Source organism: Petaurus breviceps, unplaced genomic scaffold (assembly GCF_028583685.1).
Source record: "Petaurus breviceps papuanus isolate PSGF00001 unplaced genomic scaffold, PetGlider_PUasm1.0 37, whole genome shotgun sequence".
In the NCBI taxonomy this organism is placed as follows: Eukaryota; Metazoa; Chordata; class Mammalia; order Diprotodontia; family Petauridae; genus Petaurus; species Petaurus breviceps.
This window is the reverse complement of record NW_027186296.1, coordinates 36,229,047-36,252,719: the sequence shown is the minus strand read 5'-3', so window position 1 is coordinate 36,252,719 and position 23,673 is coordinate 36,229,047. Positions and strand designations below refer to the sequence as shown.

General features: G+C 37.0%; 1 protein-coding gene across 1 annotated transcript in view; it reads left to right on the top strand.

The window, feature by feature from the left end:
• The window catches only part of LOC138168313 (IQ domain-containing protein H-like), a 118,403-nt gene that overhangs the window by 62,455 nt on the left and 32,275 nt on the right, over positions 1–23,673 (top strand). Inside the window, exon 5 of the mRNA XM_069097385.1 lies at positions 1,909–2,028. Coding sequence (XP_068953486.1) covers positions 1,909–2,028 — 120 coding nt within the window. The remainder of the gene's footprint in view (positions 1–1,908; positions 2,029–23,673) is intronic.

Sequence of the window (23,673 nt, the reverse complement as noted above, 5' to 3'; positions counted from 1 at the left end):
AATTTCATTTCTGTTTAGCCTTCTTGTTGTACATTGATTTTCATTTGAAGAACAGCAGTGGCCAATGCTGTGCAGCTGTAAAAGGGGGGCAGTAAGCAACTGCGCTTTATTTTCAGTTTTGATAATGATTATGTATATGATCATTTCCTTGCTACGACAGTCCTGCAAGCCACACTAAGCTGACGGAGCATGGCAAAGCTAAGGAAACTGACACAGTCCATTGAGCCAATGATCCTGGAATTAAAAAGTTTCTAACAAAGCTTAGACATGATAGATGAAGCCATTACCATCAATTGTATCCAGAATCCACATTTTAAGAGCAACCTAATTACAGTAACCACATCCAGTCAATATATTAGCAATTTCCCAAACCTTGATAGTGTGGAAATTATTTTAAAAGTGTAATTAAGAAGAAAAAAATTATGCTGACTTATTAATTTCAATAAAAGACACTCAAACTTCCATGAAAAATACTGTGAAATAATGCTGTGTGTCTGACTTAACACAAAGAAGCAAAGTAGAATTGTGTGGCACTGGTGTATGTGCCAATTGGTGTATGTGCCTCAAGCAAAGGAAATGAGATGTTTATCTGAGATCTTGGGTTGGTACAAAAGCAGAGTAAAATGAGAACTTGAGACAATTATCTGAAAATCTGACAAAAACAAATTACAATGAAAAAAACAAAGAGGAAGAGGGTCGGAGGCCCATATTAGCTAGACTATTTGTCTATACAGCATGAGTTCTTCAGATAATTGACCACTCTTTCCCTTCACTTTGCCTGTGTGGATGTAGGTCATTTATTTATCATAGAAATAATTGGATCATGAGATTATCTGAGATTTGGGGGGGGGGGTGGATTTTTTTTTTAGTCCCCTTCAACAATCAACTCAGATCAACCACATAATCAAAAGCAATCATCCATTGTCAGGATTTTTTTCCACCCTTAGCTCCCACGCCTATCCAGATTTCAAGATTTCAAAGAGTGGATTTGGTGATTAAATACTATGCCTTCTGGAGACAGTACTGAAAACTCAAATGCCAGTCTTTCTATTCAGTTTAACCTAGAATTTGGAACTTCACGTCTGGAAAAGACCTTACAAACCACCCATTCCAATGACCCCATCTTACAAATGTGATCCTGAGTGGGAGTGTGACTTGCTCATTGCTTCATACTTGTTTAGTGGCAAAGTTTGGATTAAAATTCAAGTATCTTATGCCTCAATCCAGGGCTTTTACTACTATGCAGCAAAACTTCCCTTTATTTTCGGGTTATCTCAAAGTTATCATATTGAATAGTTTTGAATGATAGAGAAGAATTTCTCCTTCAAAAACAAAAGCATCTGTCATGAGTATCTTTGGTCATTTGACCTCAGTCAGAGATTCTAAAAGGACAACAGGATCCATTAGAATTAATTTTCTAAGTCCAAACTATGTTTTTACCTTTAACTGTCCCAGGAGGAAAATGGCTGCATTAACAGACCAAGAGAGCCCTCTACCTGTCTATCTGTAGTATAGGCTTCAATGGTAAACTCCTTGACCTGGAAAGCTTAAAATAAATCCAGACTGGGATTTCTTGTCCCCTCCTCCTGCTCAATGGTTTCTCACATTATTCTTGATAATAAAAATGATGTGTGAGATCTCTATGAATATACAGAAAGAAACATAAAGGAAGGTTTGGAAAAAAAAAGGTTTCTTTTCTGTGAGTAAAGAAAGCGTACTAATCAGTAGCTTAAATAAAGGATCAAGCTAAAGCCCTATTTCCTTTAAGCATAACATTAAAAATTGCCATTTTTAAAGGACTTTACATTACTTTGAGGATGCTTAGTATTGGTGAGCATTAATTCTAGCAGAAAATATAATTTGAAAATGGAATTATGACATGAAAGTTTCATTGTTTCTTTGTTTCAGCTAGAGACGGGGCTGCATTTTAAAATCATGCATGATCCTGAACATGCCTACCACAGAGCTGCTGTAAATCAGACCTATGGAATCAGTTTGCCATTTATTAATAAGAGAAAACCAGGACGTGTAAGTAATGAGTTGTTTTAATGACCTCTTCTTATTTTTCTTTTAAAATTAAAAAAGTAAATTACTGGTAATGGAAGAAGTAATATGTCTTCTTTTCAAATAAGGTTTTGATCCTTTTTCTTTTTAATTCCTCATCTCTATAATTACTGAGATAGTTTTATTTTTTTTTTGTTAAAATTGGTTGAGCAAAAATTTTAAATTGAAAATTTTATTTGCAGATAATTTAGTTTTATATATTTTGCTTACTAACATTTCTAAATAACACAGTTATTTTTAGATGCATACTGTAATACCAGAGGGAGGAAGATGCAATTTAACAAGTATGAGAATTAATAGAAAATCTTAAGTATGTTATTTCAGTGATGGGTTTGAGTCTAGAAAAATAAAGTAAAAATAATTTCATAAAATGAGATACAATAGTGTAAACGTATATTATATACAAATTCTAAAATCTCATTACAGGTGGATATGAAGAACTAATCTTTTATGTTTTAACTAGGTGTTATTAATTTAATGTCTACCATATTAGAAGGGGGATATAAGCAAAAGAATTTGTTTAGAGAGAAGCATTCAAGGATCTTAGATTCTTTCCAGGTTTTGCCAGTGATGATGTATTACTTAGAAATGACTCTCTCTCTGAGTTGTTTCTTCACCTATTACTGTACTTTTGGAGACAAAAATAAAGAGATGCCAATGAAGATGCACACAGAGAGACATACAAAAAATTCCCTATTATTATTGGGTTCTGGAATAATCATTAAATGACTTAATTTCTACAAACTTTATAAATAAGCCAATTGGCTTGATTATAAAAAATTATTGAGTCATATATTATGTCTCTAAATTTTCTTTCTCCAATTTCTATAAACTACTCAGCTGTATATATAAATATATATGAATAAAATAACTGATTACTTTTTTCCTTATAAATAGAAAAGGTACTTTTTTTTTTTTTAGCATTGTACAACAAGAAAATTTTCTACCAACAAAACCAACACTTAGATTATTCTTCTGAAATTGTAATTTGGGAGCTTTTAAATCTTTTCTGTCATGTAACTTTAAAATCTATTGTGAATTATTTTAGATCTGCATTTTGAGAAAGTGTGCATTTTTTCTGCTCAGCTAGTCGCAGAAATCTAACCTTTATAAGTCAAGCTAGACAGAAACTTTATAAGTTTATGGAAGTATCACTCAATTAAATGTGAATGTCTTATCTGCTGCTCCTGAGTCTAAAGTCATTATAAACAGTCATTTCCCCTCACCTCTCTTCTCTCTCTTTCTCCCTTCTTTTCCCCTCCTCTCTTCTCTTCTCCTTCTATGTCTCCATGCCCATCTGTCCATCTGCCTTTGTTGTTAGTACTATTTCATTAGCTGGGTGCATAGAATTTGCTACTGACCCATTCATACAGTTGAGTAATGAAATTTTAAGACCAGTGCCCCCAAAACATTTTGCTTTGGTTTTATGATCCTAGATGAAGAGGCAGTAGGGGAGTTTGGAAATTGATTGTGCTTCCAGAATTGTAATCCAGAGTCTCAGTCAGCTAGGTTCTTCATTACAGTTTCCAAAGTAAATAGATACTTCAGATATTGGATGTGTAGTATTTGGAGAATATTTAAAAGTCTGTTACAAATAACTCTGGAGAACCTTTTCCATTGGCACTGCTGCTAATGTATAATAACCAGCAGAATATGTAAACACAGTGACCTGGAGATATCAAGTACCCATATTCACTATGATAAAGGTCCTTCTCATTTTCCGGAGACTCTGACCCATGAAATCCACCTGAGAGCACCTTCAGGTTATGTGTACATGACTGCCCACTGGATTATTTTGCTAAATTAGCCAGTTTATTAGTAAATTGAGTAATAATTTCATTCCAAGTCTTCAGTAGTATTAATTTAAAAAAAAAAGATAGTTTCCATGTTGTATTTCAATTAACAGATGAATTGTACAGAAAGCTCTGTGCTAACAGAGAAATTTTCGGGTATTTGGTTTTAAACAACATAAACGGCATCTGTGAATGATACAGTTGTGAGTTACCATGTATAAAAATGCTTTTTGAAAGCAGTTGCCCAAACTAAGAGGCAATTTGTCTAGCACTGTGATATATAGTTAATTAGAAAAAAAAACAGCATCATGACTAATGGCTTTTTAGAATTGCTCTGAAATGTTCAGAGGTGGAATCTCATCGGGTTGTAGAGGGCTATGTGAAACTCACAGGGCTTACAAAGCTTAATCTTTTCCTGGATGTTTCTAACAGAAAAAAATCAGTTTGTGCATATTTCTATCTAGTACCCTGAAAGAGCTTATTAAGTTCTTTTGAAGGATCATCTGATGTGACTTTTAATGTTATCATGGATTTTTGTAGATAATACATGACACACATATTCAAATGGTTAAATTCTACCCAGAAGGTAAAATTGCCTTCAGAATTGGTAACCTGTGATCTCACACACGTAGATAATTAGTAGACAAATGGCAAAGTGAAAACTGATGCTGTCTCAGACTAAGTGGGATTGTGCAGGATCTCAAGCCAGTCTTATCATTTTGAATAAATAAGTAAAGACCACTCTGAGATATGTGATTTTGCCTAGGTGTTGGGTAAAGTGTCCTTGCTTGTATGAGGACAAGGAAAACTGATACTTTTCATTTTTTCCCACCAAAGTGTAGCTCCAGTTAGATGTTATATAAGACAAGTAATAAAACTCTGCAGAAAATTTGACTTCGATTTATCACCAGAAGCAGAAAGGTTCCTTAAAAGACTTGTAACATATATCTGTTAACATGAATTTTAAAAGAAAGATTATGAATGCATAGAAAAACAGCAGAAACAAAACATTGTTTTGAATTGCAGCACAAATAACTCTGATTATAACTGTTATGACCTAGAAAAGAATCATAAAAGCATTTTTCTTTTTGGCAAGATATGAGTTGCTGTAGAATTATGCCAGTCCTTTGGTCCCACTTTCCAAATAAATAAATATATAATGCAATGTAAACTTAGAATCTTTTACTTATTCATGAGGTTGAATTTAATACTATTATGATTTCTAGTTTTTATGAGTCATATGTTATACTGTGTTTTTCACTAACTTAGTTGGGTGGCAACTACACCCCACAAATCAAGGCTTCATTCTTTACTGGTTCACTTAGAGGGGGTGTCTACTAATCTCTCATTCCATCAGGGAGAACACATTCATTTTCAAAATGATCAAGTCACATAAAGCAAGCAATTGTGTTAATTTCAAATGATTAGAAGCAGCACCAGAAGTAAGAGAGTGGGGGCAGTGGGAAGAGGGGGTGGGGAAGGAATGGGGGCGTTTCAAAACATGATTGTGTTTTAAGCCCATGCATATGGCCACAATTACAGTCACAACATAATTTGGCAACGGTAGCAGAATTAGATTTAAACAAATTGATGTTACACTGCAGTAATTCAGAATGAGCTTGTTGCATTTATAAACCATAACAAGAAGAACAGTGAATTAATAAAGCCTTCTTGTCACTAAAAATAAAAAAGGGAATAATTGCTGAGAACGGAGTTAACAGATGACTATAGTCAGCATCCTTTCATCCCAGATATGGGAATGTGAAGGTCACCCCCATCTCAGATGACAAAGAGGGAACATTTTTGTTGGTAAACAAATTAATCTTTTGAAAGGTCACCATTTGTTTTAAGTTTTTATCCAGTTCTTGTCATCTGGAATCAGAGATTGACTGTCATTTTGCTAGGCAGGGGTGCAGTTGAAGCAGGCAAAGCTGCTTCTGTACATATCAGCATTCCTTGACAAAACTCAGTGCCTGATTGCGATGCTATGGGCTGCTGGTTTACAGCTGTCTCCGGACAAGAATGGAGGCCCACCCCTGAATTCCAATAAGATAGGCCTACATATTCTGCCTGGTGTAAGCTGGCCCCTTGCCCACAAGTAAAATGTATTGTAGTTCAAGCCAGCAATTATCTCTTTTACTTCCTTCTGTGCTGCTTCTGTTCCCCTTTTCAAAAAACAGATGTGGTATTCACCGAAGTTCTTCATCTATTCTTTCTCACACCTGCCATGGCAGAATTTTGACAGAGGTAGAATTTGGGGGAGCCAGCAGCAGACTACCAGCTGGAATTTCTTTGAGACGTGTTTAAAGGAGAAGTGTTGATTTTTTTTCAGGAAATGCGGAGTCAGCAACTTGGAACCCCCTTTTCTAGGAGCGTGTACGTGGTAAATTAAATTAGGTGAACAAAAGGAAATAGCTTTAAAGACATTCTGAAATGCCATATCCTATTTATGACATGCAGTCATTACCCAAGAATTGAAATGGCATGCACAGTAGCCTTTTAAAATCATTCTCTCCTCCTACTGCTGGAAAAAAAACAAGCTTGTGATCCCTCTCAGAGAACACTCCAGTCTTTTTTTTTTTTTTAATGCCACACCCAGGACAACATAATCAGTAATAATATATTACTTTTTTTTGAGACCACATGTAAATAGAAATTGACTTTGACACAATGAAAAAACCACTAAGCTCCAGAAGGAAGAATTAAAACAATCTTCCTACTGGCGAAGAGTTTCCAAGTTTTTCCAGATTAGTTTAATTCTTCATTTTTCTCTGTGCTTAAATGTTATATGCCTGACTCAGCTCCTAACTCAAAGGATTTCCAGACAAAGAAGGCCCCTCATTATTTTTTCCTTTGTCAGAACTCCAAGGCCTTATAGCCCGTCTTAGGGTGATCATGCTATTTAACTTTATAGCACTATCTAATGGCACTGCTACAACCTAAGTCTTGGTTTCTTTTCACAAGGACTTGTTAATCAGATTTCATTTTCAGAGGAACAAAGAGGTTCTGCGGTATGCCTGGGAGGGTGGTAAGTAGTCCCATGCCCCCGAGGGTTGGCTGTCTCAGTCCAGAACACTTATCTGGCAATTAATCATATACTTTCTGGTGACACTCCTGGTTTTGTTGCCTTTGGTTGTTATTGAGTCGTAGCATGATCAGGAGGAGCTGAACTAAATGATCTTTAAGTCTCTTTCTCTTTCTGTTTAGCTCTTTTCCCCCAAAATAGACTATAAAATCCTTGAGGTTAGTTAGGGACTTACTTTTCAGCTATTTCCCATACCCCACAACACCAAACTGTGATACCTCACACATTATAGGACTTTTAAAAATATTTGTAGGTTAATTAGTTCTTTTTCTTTTTCTCCTTTCCTTGTGTGTGTGTGTGTGTGTGTGTGTGTGTATGCATTCAGTTATTTTTTCAGTTGTGTCATGTCTGACCCATCATGACCCCATTTGGAGTTTTCTTGGCAAAGATACTAGAATGGTTTGCCATTTCTTTCTCTGGATCAGTTTACAGATGAGGAAACTGAGGCACCCAGGGTAAAGTACCTTGCCCAGGATCACACAGTTGTAAGAGACTGAGATTTGTCCTCTAGTCTTAGCACTGAAGTTATAACTTTGAATAACCTTCATTAGCAGGAGTGGCATAGGGATAAGGACTGAGCTTGTGATTTCATTCACATAGGGAGAGCCTGGGTGAGCAAAATCTCTCACCCAAACAGGCCAGCATCTGAGAGCTGCTGGCTGTCAGCAGCAACAGTCCTGAGTGGGAAGCAGATTAAAATGTAATTGGGAAATATTGAACAAAATAAATAAATAGAACCTAGATAATGTGGGGCAGCTAGGTGGCACAGTGGATGGAGCACCGGACCTGGGGTCAGAAAGACTTGAGTTCAAATCTGGTCTCAGACACTTACTAGCTGTGTTACCCCACTGGACAAATCACTTGATCCTGTTTGCCTCAATTTCCTCATCTATAAAATGAGCTGGAGAAGGAAATAGCAAACCATTCCAGTGTCTTTGCCAAGAAAACCCCAAATGAAGTCATGAAGAGTTGAACATGACTTAAACAACTGAACAACAGCAACAACAACAGCAAAAATGTGGTCCATAGGTCTCTTCATGTACAGCTATTTCTGTTTGAGTTGGATGCTTTTGGCCTAGAACACTGAAAAGTTAAATGACTTTCCCAGGGTTATGTATCAGAGGCAGAGCTTGATCCCAGGTCTTCCTGCCTTTGAAGCCAGCTTTCTATTCACTGCACCTTTTATAGATATAACCTACTCATGCAAAAAAGAAAGATAGGAAAGAAAGGAAGGACGAAAAGAAAAAAGACAAAAAGAAAAGAGGAAAGAAGGATGAAAGGAAGGAAGAAAAGATATTTCATAAGTTGGAAAAATGAATCCAGCTATCTGAATGGGCACCTTTTAGGGACAAGTGGTTGACCTTTGCTTCTGAACTCTGATCCCAGTTTTTCTACTAATATGACTGTGAACTACACTTCATTTCTCTGTGCCTCAATTTCCTCATCTGAAAATGCCTAGATGATTTTTTAATCCTGGATTTATACCTAAGAGCTTTTCTGGCTCTGAAACTACATGATTCTAGATTGAAATGGAAAGCAAAAACAGCTCAACATCTTGGGAGTAATGACTGTCTTTAAAATGGACATTAACTTCTGGACAGCAAGAGTGCAGGGGTGGCTAGTTGGCGCAGTGAGTAAAGTGCCAGCCCCAGAGTCAGGAGGACCCGAGTTCAGTTCTGGCCTCAGACATTTAACACCCACACAAAAAAATTAGCTATGTAACCTTGGGCGAGTTACTTAACCCCAATTGCCCTCCAAAAGGCAAAAAAAAAAAAAAAAGTGTGATCACCACACTGACTGAAATTCCGATGTGGGAGTTGGAAAGGGGTGGAAGAGGTGACATGGAATGGTAGGAAGAGTTCTGAATTTGGTGTCAGAGAACTAGCCTTTGCTACTTATTGCATATGTGATGTTGAGGAGGTCATTCTCTCCAAGGTTCAGTTTCTTCATCTGTAAAGTGGACTAGATAATTTCTTGTATCCCTGACAGCTCTAAAACCCACTCTTCTATAAACTTTAATTTATTTTCTTGCAGTCAACTGGATTGGCTATAAGGTTGAGTTGATTCACTTGGCAAGGAAACTGAAATAAATGAACAGCCACATTCTCCCAAGAAAGACTGAGGAAGCAAAAGTGATAGAACTTGGGGAACAATGTGGTAGGGGTGGGACAGAAGAATTCCCACAGAGCTGAGCATGCGCTTTGGCCCCTACTAGTACACATCAGCAGTAGTGATGGCCCTGATAGGAGGGCCATGCTTCCACTCTAGTTTCTCACCTTGCATTGTGGTTGTGGTTGAAGATGGCTCATTATTGAACCCTAAAAGCTACCATCTTATGTAGAATATAAAAGGACAGAACAAAGGGTTTACCTCTTTATCTTTTCACCTTTAAGTATGTAGATTTGGGACTCTGACAGTTCTCCCTGGGACTTCCTGCAAAGAAGAGGAAAGGACATCTCATACCTCCACATTCTCAATGGCCATGGCTGCTTCAAGTTTGTGGCAGTGAGATTATATGCTTAACCTTACTGAACCTGAGACTGTGTGATGTTGAGGAGGTCATTCTCTTCTGTTTTGTGGCTTCTTCCCCTGAGCCCAGTTTCCTTTATGGTGATCCTGGGAAATGGACATTTTTAGCTCTTAGTAGCAACCTCCTAAATTCTAAAGGTTAGAAGTTTCTGATTTGGTGTTAGTGGCCCAGCAGGAGGTGCTCCATGCAATGATGCCATTTCTTAGAGGAGAAGATGACAGTTGTCAAGAGGATTTAGCAGTTGAAAGAACCAAGCAAACCTAAACCAAGCCCTGACTTGTTAGGAGCCTTGGGCATTGTACAAAGAGCACAGATCAGAGGGGAGAATGAAATATCTGTTCCACAGCTCCACACAGTGCCTCTACCTTTCCAGAAAATGTTATTGAGGCAATGAGTCCTTGGGTAAACTGTTCTTATTCTGCCCACTTGGCTCTGCATTAGGTCATCTATCTTCTAAAATTTCTTTGATGTGAATCTTCTGAGCATATGGTGCCAAGCTCTTTGTATATTCTGCTCCATTTTCACATTCCCTTTCCATCAACTCCATGGTGGTAAGAAGAACAGCCATACAGGATGCATACTCTTAGCTTTTGTGGTCCCTGAGTCATTAAGTGAGATAGGAAGCTCAGCAAGTTTACCGTTTTGCTTATAATGCTGGCTAAAATGTGACTTCTGGAACCCAATTTGTTATTAAAAGAAAACAAATCTTCCACCAAATCATGGAATGCTTTTTACTTGTAATACCTTTCAGTATTTCAAAAGAAGGAAACAAAATTACTTTACCAGGAATATTCCATAAGAGAGTAAGAGGATTCATGATTCTTGGTTCACTGTATTTCTGACTTTTCTGTGAATAATCACAGTAGCTACTTTTCTACCACCTCAACTCTGAATTCCATTAAAGATCTGTGATGCCCACTCTCTTGCCCAGTCAGCCACAGACTCATTAGGAAGAAGTCTCTTGACAAGACGTTAATGTGTTAGTATAGCTTAGTTTAATGTTTTTATATACAGTTTGTCGACCTCTAGTAAGGATTTGGTTAAAGGAGACAAACAGATAGTGGTATGCAGTTACAGAATTTATTCCTTATTCCCTTAAGGCTAGCATTACTTGCACAAGGAGTGCAAGACTAAAGTCCTGACTGATTAACAAAAAAGAGAGCTTAAATACCTTTTAGGACCATCCCAATTAGGGGTGGTTGAGTTACACAAATTTATCATTCCCATAATGGTTTAATCATTGTATGAGAAAGGAATTTCTTAACTGGATAATACAATAAAACAAGAGAGATGACAAAGTGTCGATTGAAATTATCATCCAGAATATCTGTGTTTTCTTTACCATTAACATTCCATAACAAGGTATATGTTCAGAAAATCTTAAGAAAAAAGTCCCATTACTCAAGTTAATGCCTTGAGTTGAGGGGCTCGTCCTGAAGGGTCATAAAGTAGGCCTCTTCTGGTTTGTTGACATAAGAAGAGGTATTCTCCTGGCTCACTCAGAGAGCAAAACAAAGCTGGGTCTATTTGGCATTTATGATCCTACTCCCAGCCTTATCTGGGCTCTGGAATGGATGAGATAGAAAGAGAGCCTTTTTTTGTAAAATGAGGCATAGCCGTCTGTTTAATTCAAACTTTGGCCAAAATATGATATTAAATGATTATCAAGTTTAAGACTTGAACTTGACTGTAAACTTCTTCAGTTACTAATTCATTCATTCATTCATTCATGAACTTATCCATTTTCATTTGTTTCGGCTTCATTAGCTATCTGCAATAACCAGTCTTTATCCCTTAGGCAAAAGTTCTTGAAGAAAAGACATTATTAAATTGCTTAGCTGAAATAGCCCAAATATTGAACTTCCCTGAACAGGACTTGTTTTTCAACCCTTCGGTTATCACTGTTGCTGAATCTTCAAGATGAAGAGGTTAGACAAGATGATGACCAAGGTATCTTCCACACTGAACTCCAATATTCAATGAAATTTATTTATATAATTAGCATTTTTCAATCACAATACTATAGTAGATACTAAGAGAGGATCAAATAAATCATGTAATTCTTAAAATGCTTCGCTTGCTTTAAAGTACTTCACAGTCATTTTTACTAGTAAAACATAAGCAAAAGACATAGATATAGGCAAGAGGCATGGGAAGCACATCAAATACTTGTGCAAAATTATTTCTAGAACTCTTTTTTCAAAGGGATTGTGAAAAGGAATAGCAAATATATTCATATAATATTCTTTGTTTTTGTTTTGTTTTGTTTTTGGATGAGGGAAGGCAGGGCATTGGGGTTAAGTGACTTGCCCAAAGTCACATGGCTATAATAAGTGTTAATTGTCTGAGGCCAGATTTGAACTCAGGTCCTCTTGACTCTAGGGCCAGTGCTGTATTCACTGCACCACCTAGCTGCCCCTCATGCAATATTCTTATTAAGGAAATAGACATAACTTTATAATGAAAGAGAGTGGAAAGAATGTTTTGGCACCAATGTTATAAGAAAGTCCAAGAATAAAGTTTATCCAGGAAGGACATCATCTAGGCAGCATGGAGAAAGTGCCTCATTTCTGGTGCTTCCCATGAAATCAACCACCACCTCTAACCTTACTTTCATATTTCTTGTTGGAGGTTTTTGCATACTGGTCAGATTCAATGGCCTCCATCTAGTGGTAACTCTCTACCTGTCCGGCCTCACTTCTTGATATTTCCAGGCTTACCATATCCACTAATACAATCCTTATTTTGTTCCCATGCCAGTTCCAACAGTGAATTACGTCCCAATTTTTCCACACCCCAACCAACATTTGTTGCTTACCCCTTCAATTATTTTAAACAATCTGACAGGCATAATACAATTATCTCAAGATTGTTTAAAATAACATTTCTCTAATCAACAATTATTTAGAGCATTTTATATGACTATAAATTATTTTATTTCTTCATTGGAAAACTGCCTGTTCATATCCTTTGACCACTTATCAATTGGGGAATGTCTGACATTCTTATAAATTTTGCAAAGTTCTTTGTATATTTCAGACATGAGACCTTTATCCGAGAAATTATCTATAAAACTTTCCCCTCATCCCCAATTTTCTGCTTTCCTTCTGATCTTGGCTACCTCTGTTTTATTTGCAAAAAAAAAATAATATAATTGAAATTATCCATTTTACACCTTACTCTGCTCTCTTGTTTATTCATAAATTGTTTACCCATCTATAAGTCTGATAAATAATGTGCTCCATGTTTTTAACATTTTCTTGTAATATCTCTTTTTATATCTAGGTTATGTATCCATTTTGACCTTATCTTGGTAAATGGTATAAGATATTGGTCTATACCCAATTTATGCCATACTGCTTTCCAGTTTTCCCAACATTTTTTTTTTACCAAATAATGAATTATTATCCCCAAAACTTAAGTCTTTACACTTGTCAAACACAAGGTCACTATATTTATTTGCTGCTGTAAATTATATGTCTACACTGTTTCATTGACCTACTTTTTGATTTCTTAGCCAGTACCAGATACTGCCTTATAATATAGTTTAAGATTTGGTACTTCTAAACCTTCTTTTATATTTTAAAAATTATTTTCTTTGATATTCTTGATTTTTTCTTCTTCCAAATGAATTTTATTATTTTTTCTAATTCAGTTAAATAATTTTTGGTAATTTGATTGGGATGGCATTGGATATATAAATTAGTTTAGGTAAAATTGTCATTTTTATTATATTAGCCCTGCCTACCCATGAACAATTAATTTTTCTCCAATTATTTAAATCTGATTTTATTTATATAAAAAGTTTTTTTTATAACTTTGTTTATATAGTTTCTGGGTTATTTTGGCAGGTGTACTCCAGGTATTTTATACTGTCTAGAGTTATTTTAAATGGATTATCTCTTCCTATCTCTTCTTGTTGGAATTCTTGCAGTAGGAAAGTAGGTTTCATCAAGTAAAATAGTCATGCACCTGTCAGTAGAATTATTTAGCAATTATTAAGCAAAAGTAGCCATAATCTCCTTATCCAGTCTTTCCAGGTGGAAATTTATAGTTAACATTTTCCAAGCTATGAAAATGAAAATTAGTGAGTTTTTCCTTCAGGAGCTTGCAAGTTGGGTGCCTTCTGGCTATGGAACTACCATGGATACTATCCTAACCACTTGACCCATCTCTCTACAGTCTTGAATTTGCCATTTTATTATCCATAAGTTTAAGTCAAGAGCCTAGAGTTTAATACAAAGGAAGACAATTCTATCACCATCTTTGGCAACTCTATTGAATGTCTATAGGTAACATGATGATACTTTGGTGGTTTTCCACAATTGTTGAAATAATACATAGATCAAAACACTTAGGGACAGGTAGATAGACCAGTAGTCCCCATTCTAACAAAAGAAATTATTCTATAAGTTACAAAATGGCAAGTTACTTAGATTCCAAGCCTTCCAGTAAGAGGATTATCTCTTATAAATCATAGCAAAAATCATTCTTCCAAAAACATATGAAGATTTGAATGTAATCCTGCGTAATTTGACTTGGAGCGATTATAATATAAACTGGGTTTAGATGTATTAATGTCTACATACTGAGAAAATTATTCACTAGGCAAATATATGCTTAGGGAGCTAACAATGAGTAAAAGAGATACAGAATTTTTTAAAAAGAGAATCTAGATTACATTGCAAAATGAGCTAGTGAGCTTGAAGGAAAAAGCATAGATAGCTAAAGAGCAAGGGAATTTGAAGCTTAATTTTATTATATCAAGTTATCAGAGTGGTTTAGAAATTTTTATAATTGCTGTTTTAACCTGTTGATATTCATAGTCATGATTTGTGGTGCTAAGTCCTTGAAGGATCAAAACCCTTAATTATAAAGATGTTCCTGAGGAGGGGAGCGGAGGGTAGGGGGAGGAATGTAATGTGCTTTACAATGGGCTCCAGGGATACACTGAGGTAAAACACTAGAACGGTCTGTATGGATTAGGTCTGCTATAAGTACATGGTAATCCCATTATTTAAGACAACTTTATGTAGCTCATCACATTATTAAGGGTTTTTTTTAAGACATTATATCAAGTTACCAATAAACAAAGACTGTGAATGAGGTGAATGATGTGAGTTGGAGAAGTTTCATTTCCAGGCCACGCAGTTCTTCCTTTAGCTCTTCTAGGGTCCCCCAGTCATTCTTATCTTGTTCCCCTCCTGATTTTTATTTCCATTTTTAGCCAGAAACACTGGTCATTGGCAGCTTTGGACGTCCATCATTTAATCCCTTCCTTTAAACCTATCCTTCAATTCCTCTCACAAGTAGCCTATGTTTTCATGTCTGTCACTGAATCATCCATTCACTATGATCTCCCTTCTTTCTCTTATTCAGGCCAAATCTCCCAAATTTCTTGACCTTAGCCTAATATGACATGGACTCAAGGTCCTTCCCTATTCCAGTGGTTCTTGTTTGGGCATTGCCTAGTTTATAAAACAGCATCTCCCAGAATTGAATATAATCTATCAATATTGTAAATAAAGTACAACTTAACTGCCTAATCCTAGACACCATGCATCTCTTAAGGAAGCCCAAGCTTAGGAAATGAGGAGGAGAGGAAGTAAGCACTTATTAAGCACCTCCTGTGTACCATGCATTGTGCCAAGCACTTTACAAATATTATCTCCTTTTATGCTCACAACAACCCTAGTAGATTATTAGTAGGTACTATTATTATTCTCATTTTATTAACTAGGAAACTGAGGCAAACAGAGGTGAAGTGATCTACTGAGGGTCAAACTGCTAGTAAGTGACCAAGGCACATCTGAACTCAGGACTTCCTGACTTCACATCCGGGGCTCTGTCCACTGTCCATCTAGCTGCCCACATCCCACCACAGAAATCAACAAATGCTGTTTCCCCAAACAGAATGCAAGCATCTTAAGGACAGGGACTTTGTCTTTGAATCTCCAATATCTAGCATGGCCCCTGGTGCTAGGTAGCACTTAAATGTTTGTTGATTGCTTTCTTTCTTGCTTGGCTAACTGATCTGCCTTTGCTTACACCTAGGTAACCCTCTGACTCTCCATTCTAAAGAGAGTCTATTATGAGAGGGCTAAAGTGTACTTGCTATACCATTCCACTACAATCAATATAGATGCCTTCTGTGTATCTAAAGGCAGCACCATGTAGTAGAAAGTGAGATGGATCTGTGTCAAATCCCAGCTCTGCTATGATAAGCACCTATATGATCCTGGGTAGATCCCTCAACCTCTCTGGACCTCAATGTCCTCATTTGTAAAATGAAAGGGTTATACTGCATGATCTATAATGGTCCCTTTCAGTTCTATATCTCTAACAGTCCTCCCCTGAAGGATACAACTTTTGAAAGAGATCATCACCTTTCTCTAACAAAGTTACTCTGTCAGAACACTAGGAACTCTGTCTGAGGGACACACAAGAATCACAAATTCTATCAGATCATGCTTAAACTATTCCTAAATATAGATTGGATAGCCAAAAAAAAAAACAGATAGAACATTCCATTGTAAAAGTCATCAAAGCCAGAGATTCTTGAACCTAACCTCATTGCTATTTTCTAGTGTCTAACAGTTTCTATCACAAGTCAATTCTGTCTTTATGCCTGACCTAAAATACCTCATCCCTGCATAGTGGATGATCATCTAAACACTTGAAAGACTGGAGAGCAAAATAGTTCTAGCTGTTTCCTATTTTGGATGTAAAAGTAGAATTCACAAAATGTGAATTTAATTAGCATTTTTGCAGGTTTGATGATCTGACAAAGGATCTTAGCCAAGTACCTTTCAAAAAAATGGAGAGAAAAGGAAAAAAAAAACCTCTCAAACTCTTCTTCCCCACTTCCACCAAATTTGAACATTATCTAATATTCCCTATAGTCATTCCCTATCATCAGTGTCAGTCATGCCACTATATCAGGACCATGTTGGGACTTTTAAAAAATTAAGTTAATATGGATCGGGGCGGTTAAGGAGTTAATAGTCAAGGCTTTAACTTGGGTGAGAATGTCTTTATTGTGAGCCCATTCCTCCCCTTTGCAGCTCTACCTGAGCATCTCTACAGCAAACTTCACCAATCCAGCCTTGGAATTATAGTGAAGCCCAATGGAGTCATTGAAGTAGGTCTTAGTACTGCTCAGGAAGGGATGCCAAATTAAATAAAAAGGGCCCCAGCAGTTCTGCAGCTGCAAACCAACCAAACTGCTGGTATGAGGTAAATGAGAACCAAACTTAATTTCACTTATGACCCCAGAAGTATTTAAAGGGAAATGCCAAGAGATTGCTGCACTATTCCACAATAAGAGAATAATAGCAATAGTAATACTAATTATGACAAAAGCAATAACAGTCAGGAAATGCATACAGAAATCCCTGCCATTTAATTCCATTTCTTCTTTACTCAGATTTCCTGTGTCATATTATAGATGTTTTAAAATATTATTTCAAATTCATATATTGTGAATATCAACTTATGATATCTTTAATTAATCAACAGTCACCTACAGCTACTGTCAGAAATTATACTAGACACTAAATATACAATGACAAATAATAATAATAACAATAATCCCTGCTTTCAAGAAGTTTATTTTCTAATGGGGGAGACATCATGTACATATATGTGTTCAAGATCAAAGGCTTCTGGTTTCCATACTTTCTTGTTTCTTGTGACAACAGAGCTGGTGTTCACATAGTTAAAAAATTCAACAGTGTGTGAAACCACAGGTTTATGTCTGAACGACTTTTTTTTCTTGCATTGGAAATGAGGGAAATATGGTAAAGATGGGAGAGTGAGAGGAAGCCTTAATATCTAGTTAGCCCAACATATGCCTCCTTGACAAAGATCTAGAAAATATACAAATTCTGATCAGGAGAGCCAAGGAAGAGTCGCAGTGATTCCATTTTCCAGCCAACGGCAGCCTAGAGAGATAGATGGAGAGGTCTATGGACACCAGGAACAGGGTCTAGCCAGGAGCCTCTGTAGTGCAGAGCATTTTGATGTGCATGGACTGAAAAGGGATTGCACCAGAGCAGGAAGCATTGAGGCAGAAGGAAATCCCAGGAAATTCCTGAAAAAGCACAAGTCACAGCAACAGGTGCCATCTGGCAGTTCTGTTGCCCACTACACAGTTCAAGGTCATAGATCCATGGCAGAGAGAAGTGGTCAAGAGTAGGTTGGATAGGCCATTGGCCCTAGTTGTGAACAAGCTCTGGAAGTACCTAGGAGTTGTATAGCTCTGATCCCAGGAAGGAGTGCAGCATCCCAGATCAAGGGGGAACTTGCAATCTATTTACTCTGAAGCTGCATAGCCTCCCAGTGGGCAAAGAGTAACTGAGTCCAATATCAGTATAATGAAATTCCCAACCAAGGACAAACTGATATAACTACATCTGGATCAGGAACTTGTAGAACCCAGACCAAGAGAGCAGTGAACAGATCTCCAAGATTGCACTACTTTAGAAGCAATGAAAGCTTGCAGGACCCCAGCAGCAGAGGGGTGTAAGAGGACAAAAGCTCATATCAGACATCCCTCATCCCCCACCCCAGAAGTGTGCAGGGCTCCAGCACTAACATAAAATTCTAAATCAAGAAATATGCTGGAAGAATGAGCAAACAGAAGAATCCTCCATAAAAAGTTATTATGGAGATGGGAACGCTCAAGACAAAATACCCAGAAGAGAATGACTCCAAAATATTTATAAACAAAGCCTCAAATGAAAATTCAGTTTGGATACAAGCTGAACAAGAATTCCTAGAAGCAATGAAAGAAATATGTCCAGATCTCTTAGAACCAATGGCAAAATATAAATCAAAAGAATTTTCCAGTATTCTCCTGAAAGAAATCTCAAAATGAAAATACCTAGGAATATTATAGCCAAAATCTAGAACTACTAGTTGAAGGAAAAAATACCATAAGTAATCAGAAGCAATTCAAGTAGAGAGGTGCCACAGTCAGGATCACACAAGATCCATCAGCCACCGCCATAAAGGACCAGAGAATTTGTAATGTGATATTCCAGAAGGCAAAGGATTAAGGTTTAAAACTAAGCACAATCTATCCAGATACTACTCAAGAGGGAAATGGATTTTTTAAAAAACGAATTAGATGACTTCCAAACATTCCTGATAAAAAGACCACAGATGTGTAGAAAATTTGACATTTAAATACAAGAGTCAAGAGGAGCATAAAAAAGGTAAATAAGAGTGAGTAGTCATAAAGGTCTAAACAAGATTAAACTATTTATATTCTCACATAGAGAGATAAGACATGCAGCCTCTCAGAACTCTACTATCGAGGGTCAGAGAGCCAGTCTAATTAGAGGAATGATTATGGTATGTTTTGACAATCTAATGTAAAGAAAGGAAAAGGTGATAAAGAGGGGTGACAACTAGGAGAAGAAAGAGGAAGAATGGGGAAAATTCTCTTGCATAAATGTGGTGCACATCTGAATCTCACACAAAAAGATTTAGAACAAGGAGAGGGCGGTGGGAAGGAACAAGCAACTCTTAAACCTCACTCTCATCTGAACTGCTTAAAGAATGGAAGAATGTATATACACACACAGTTGGACACAGAAATACACAACAGAGAAATAAGAGGGAAAGAAGGGGGAAGTATGAGGGAGAGCGTATTTATGGAGGTATAAGTCAGAAGCAAAACAGATTCTTAAATAGGGAGTAGGTAAAAAGAAAAGGAAAGACAAAATAATGGAGGAAGGGAAATCCAGAGCAATCATAACTGTGAATATGAATGAGATGAACTCACAAAAGAGGAGAGCAAAATGGATTAGAAACTAGAATCCAACAATTTATTGTTTACAAGAAGCACTCTTAAAACGGAAAGATACATACAGAGTTTAAAGAAGGGACTGGAGCAGAATCTATTATGCTTCAACTGAAGTGAAAAATGGAGGATTAGCAATCATGATCTCAGACAAAGCAGAAGCAAAAATAATTCTAATTGAAAGAGATAAACAGGGAAACTATATTTTGATAAAATATACCACAGACAATGAGTTAATATATATACTGCACATATATGCACCAAATGGCATGGCACTTACATCCTTAAAGGAGGAGATAAATGAGTTATAGAAAAAATAGGTAGGGACAGAGCCAAGATGGCAGCATAGAAGCAGGAAAACTCCCTGTACTCCCCCCATAACCACCTCAAATACCTATAAAAATGATTCTAAACAAACTTTAGGGCTACAGAACCCAAAAAGTGACAGAGAGAAACAAATTTTCTGCTGAAGACAGCCCAGCAGTGTCCATTGTAGCATTCTGGGAGCAGAGCCCATCCCTGTGTGAGCCCACGGTTTTAGCCCCAGGGTGGCCACGACCAGTCATGGCTGGAGGGATGTCAGGACAGTAGATCAACAGCAGCTATGGTGGTTTCCAGAATTATCAACCCATAAATGCCAAAGACAAAGTGAGAGGTCAGTGTAGACTTTGGGAACAGAGAATCTGGGAGTGTGGTCTGACCTCTGCCCCTGGAGTGAGAAGCAGCTGAGGTGCAGCAGCCACTGCCACATAGCTACTTCAGAGCTCCTGGCCTGCAGATTGTAGGGGGACCAAGCAATCATTCTTTTTCTTTTTTTTGCCTTTTGGAGGTCAATTGGGGTTAAGTAACTTGCCCAAGGTTACACAGCTAGTTTTTTTGTGTGGGTGTTAAGTGTCTGAGGCTGGAACCAAACTCAGGTCCTCTGACTCTGGGGCCAGAGCTCTTACTACTGCACCACCTAGCCGCCTCCCCCCCGCCCCCAAGCAATCATTCTGAGGGGTAATCGCTCTTGCTTTAACCTGTTTGGATCTGGATTGCTGTCTAGGATGGAGGTCCTGGGGTGTGTTACCAGGTGCCAGAGCTGATAGAGGCTTCAGAGAGGGCACCCAACTAATAGCTCTAGCAGCTGTGAAAACCCCAGTGATTTGGGACAAAGCTCTCCTCTCTGGAAGCAGAGTTCTACTGTTGCAGAAAGCTCAAAATTCAAGTAATTGAGTGGCACCATGAGCAAGCAAAGGAAACAAAGCAAGCTCAGCAATCTGACTTTAGATTCCTATTTTGGAGACAAAAAAAGATCAAAGCATGGAACAGGAGGAAGACAACAAAGTCAGAACTCCTATACCAAAAGCTCCCAAGAAAAATATGAATTGGTTACAGGCCATAGAGGAGCTTAAGAAGGGTTTTGAAAACCAAATAAGAGAAATGGAGGGAAAATTGGAAAGAGAAATGAGAATGATGCAAGAAAATCATGAAGAGTGAGTCAACAACCTGACTGAAGAAAATAACACCTTAAAAAATAGACTAACTCAAATGGCAAAAGAGGCTCAAAAAGCCAATGAGGAGAAGAATGCCTTAAAAAGCCAAATTTGCTAGATGGAAAAAGACTCTCAAAAGCTCACTGAAGAGAATCATTCCTTCAGAATTAGATTGGAGCAAATGGAAGCTAGTGACTTTATGAGAAATCAAGATACTGTTAAACAGATCCAAACAAATGAAAAAATAAAAGGCAATGTGAAATATCTCATTGGAAAAACCACTGACCTGGAAAATAGATCCAGGAGAGATAATTTAAAAATTATTGGACTCCCAGAAAGCCATAATCAAAAAAAGAACCTAGAAATCATCCTTCCAGAAATTCTCAAGGAAAATTACCCTGATGTTTTAGAACCAGAAGGCAAAATAGAGGTTGAAAGAATCCACTGATCTCCTCTTGAAAAAGATCCCAAAAAGAAAACTCCTAGGAATATTTTAGCCAGGTTCTGGAGTTCCCAGATCAAGGAGAAAATATTACAAGCAGCCAAGAAGAAACAATTTAAATATTGTGGAAACACAATCAGGATAACACGAGATCTAGCAGCTTCTACATTAAGGGATTGAAGGGCTTGGAATATGATATTCCAGAAGTCAAAGGAGCTAGGATTAAAACCAAGAATCATATACCCAGCAAAACTGAGTATCATGTTTCAGGGGAAAATATGGTCATTCAATGAAATAGAGGACTTTCAAGCATTCTTGATGAAAAAACCAGAGTTGAATAGAAAATTTGACATTCAGATACAAGAAGCAAGAGAAGCATGAGAAGGTGAACAAAGAAAAGAAATCATAAGGAACTCATCAAAGTTGAACTATTTACATTCCTACATGGAAAAATCATAATTGTAACTTATGGAATTTTTCTCAGTATGAGAATAGTTGAAGGGAATATAAATGTGTGTGTATATATATGTATATAAAATATGTATACATACATATATGTCTGTATAGGAGGATATATGGGCATATGAATACATATGTGAGTGTGTGTATAGGTATACATAGACAGAGGGCACAGGACCAATTTAATAGGAAGGGATGATACTTAAAAGGTGAAATTGAGAGGTGAGAGAGGAATATAATGAGAGGAGAGGGGGAGAGACAGAATGGAGTAAATTATCTCATATAGAAGTGGTGAGGGAAAACTGTTACAATGGAGGGGAAGAAGGCAAAAGGGAATTAATCAACCTTACTCTCATTGAATTTGGCTTAGGGAGGGTATGACATACACACTAAATAGGGTATCTCACCCTACAGGATAGTAGGGGAGAAGGAGATGAGAAGGGGGGTGATGGAGGGGAGGACAGGTTGGGAGGGAGGGAAGTTAGAAGCATACACTTTTGAAAAGGGACAGGGTTAAAGTAGAGAATAGAAAAAGTGGGAGACAGGATAGGATAGAGGGAAATATAGTCAGTCTTTCACAATATATCCACTCTTAAAATGTTTTGTGTAGCTACACATGTACAACCTATATTGAATTGCCTATCTTCCCAGTAAGGGTGGGTGACAAGGGAGAAAGGGAAAGAATCTGAAATTCAAAGTTTTGAAATAAAATGTTTAATATATATATATATATGTGTGTGTGTGTGTGTGTGTGTGTGTGTATAATTTTTTTACATGCAACTGAAAAATAATATATACAGGCATTGGGGTATAGAGATTCATCTTGCCCTACTGGAAAGTCGGAGTGGGGATAGGGGAGGATATAGGATAGAACAGATTGGGAGAGGGGGTATACAGTGGGATCACTCTTTTGGGGTGGGTAGGGGAAAGACAGGGAGAAAATTTGTAACTCAAAATCTCGTGGAAATGAATGATGTATTTTATTTTATTTTATTTTTATTTATTTTATTAAAATTTTATTTTAAAAATAGGTCGTAAAAGTATAATATTGGGGGACCATAATTTACTCTTTTCAGACTTATATAAATCTAACCCAAAAGTTAACAAGAAAGAAGTTGAGGACCTGAATAGAATTCTAGAAAAGTTAAATGTGTAGACCTCTGGACAATATTGAATAGGAATAGAAAGGTGCATATCTATTTCTCAAATGTTTCACAAAAATGAGCAAGCAGAAAATTTGACCATGTATGGGCATTAAAACCTCACAAACAAATACGTAAAAGCAAAAATATTAACTGCATCTTTTACTTATCATAATGCAATAAAAATTACAATTGATAATAAACCATTGAAGCATAGATTAAAAATTAATTGGAAACTAAACAATTTAATCCTAAACAATGCATGAATGAAAAAACAAATTATAGAAATAATCACTTCATTAGAGATGATGACAGTGAGATAAAATACCAAAGTTTGTAGGATGCAGCCAAAATAGCACTTAGGGAGAAATTTCTGTCTCTAAATGTTTGCAACAATAAAAACAAAAAAGAGCATATCAACAAATTGGGCATGCAACTAAAAAATTAGAAAAATAACAAATCATCCCTCTCTCCAAAATTAAACACCAGAGTAGGAATCCTGAAAATCAAAGCAGATATTAATAAAATTAAAAGTTAAAAAAATGAACAAATGGGGGGCAGAGTCAGATGGCGGAGTAGAAACAGGGATTCCACGTGGCTCCAGCTTCCACCTTCCCCAATTCATGTAAAAGGGGACTCTGAACAAACTTTGGAGCTACAGAACCCATAAAATGACACAGAGAAGCTAGCATCCTGCTGAGGACAGCCTGGCAGGCCTGCAGCAAATGGCCAGCACAGCACAGCGCTCTGGGAGCCCACCCCAGGCCCACATGAGCCGGAGGTTTTAGTCCCAGGGAGGGCCTGGGAGGAAAGGAATGAATCTGGAATTCAAAGTTTTAAAATCAAATGTTTAAATATATATGTATATATATATG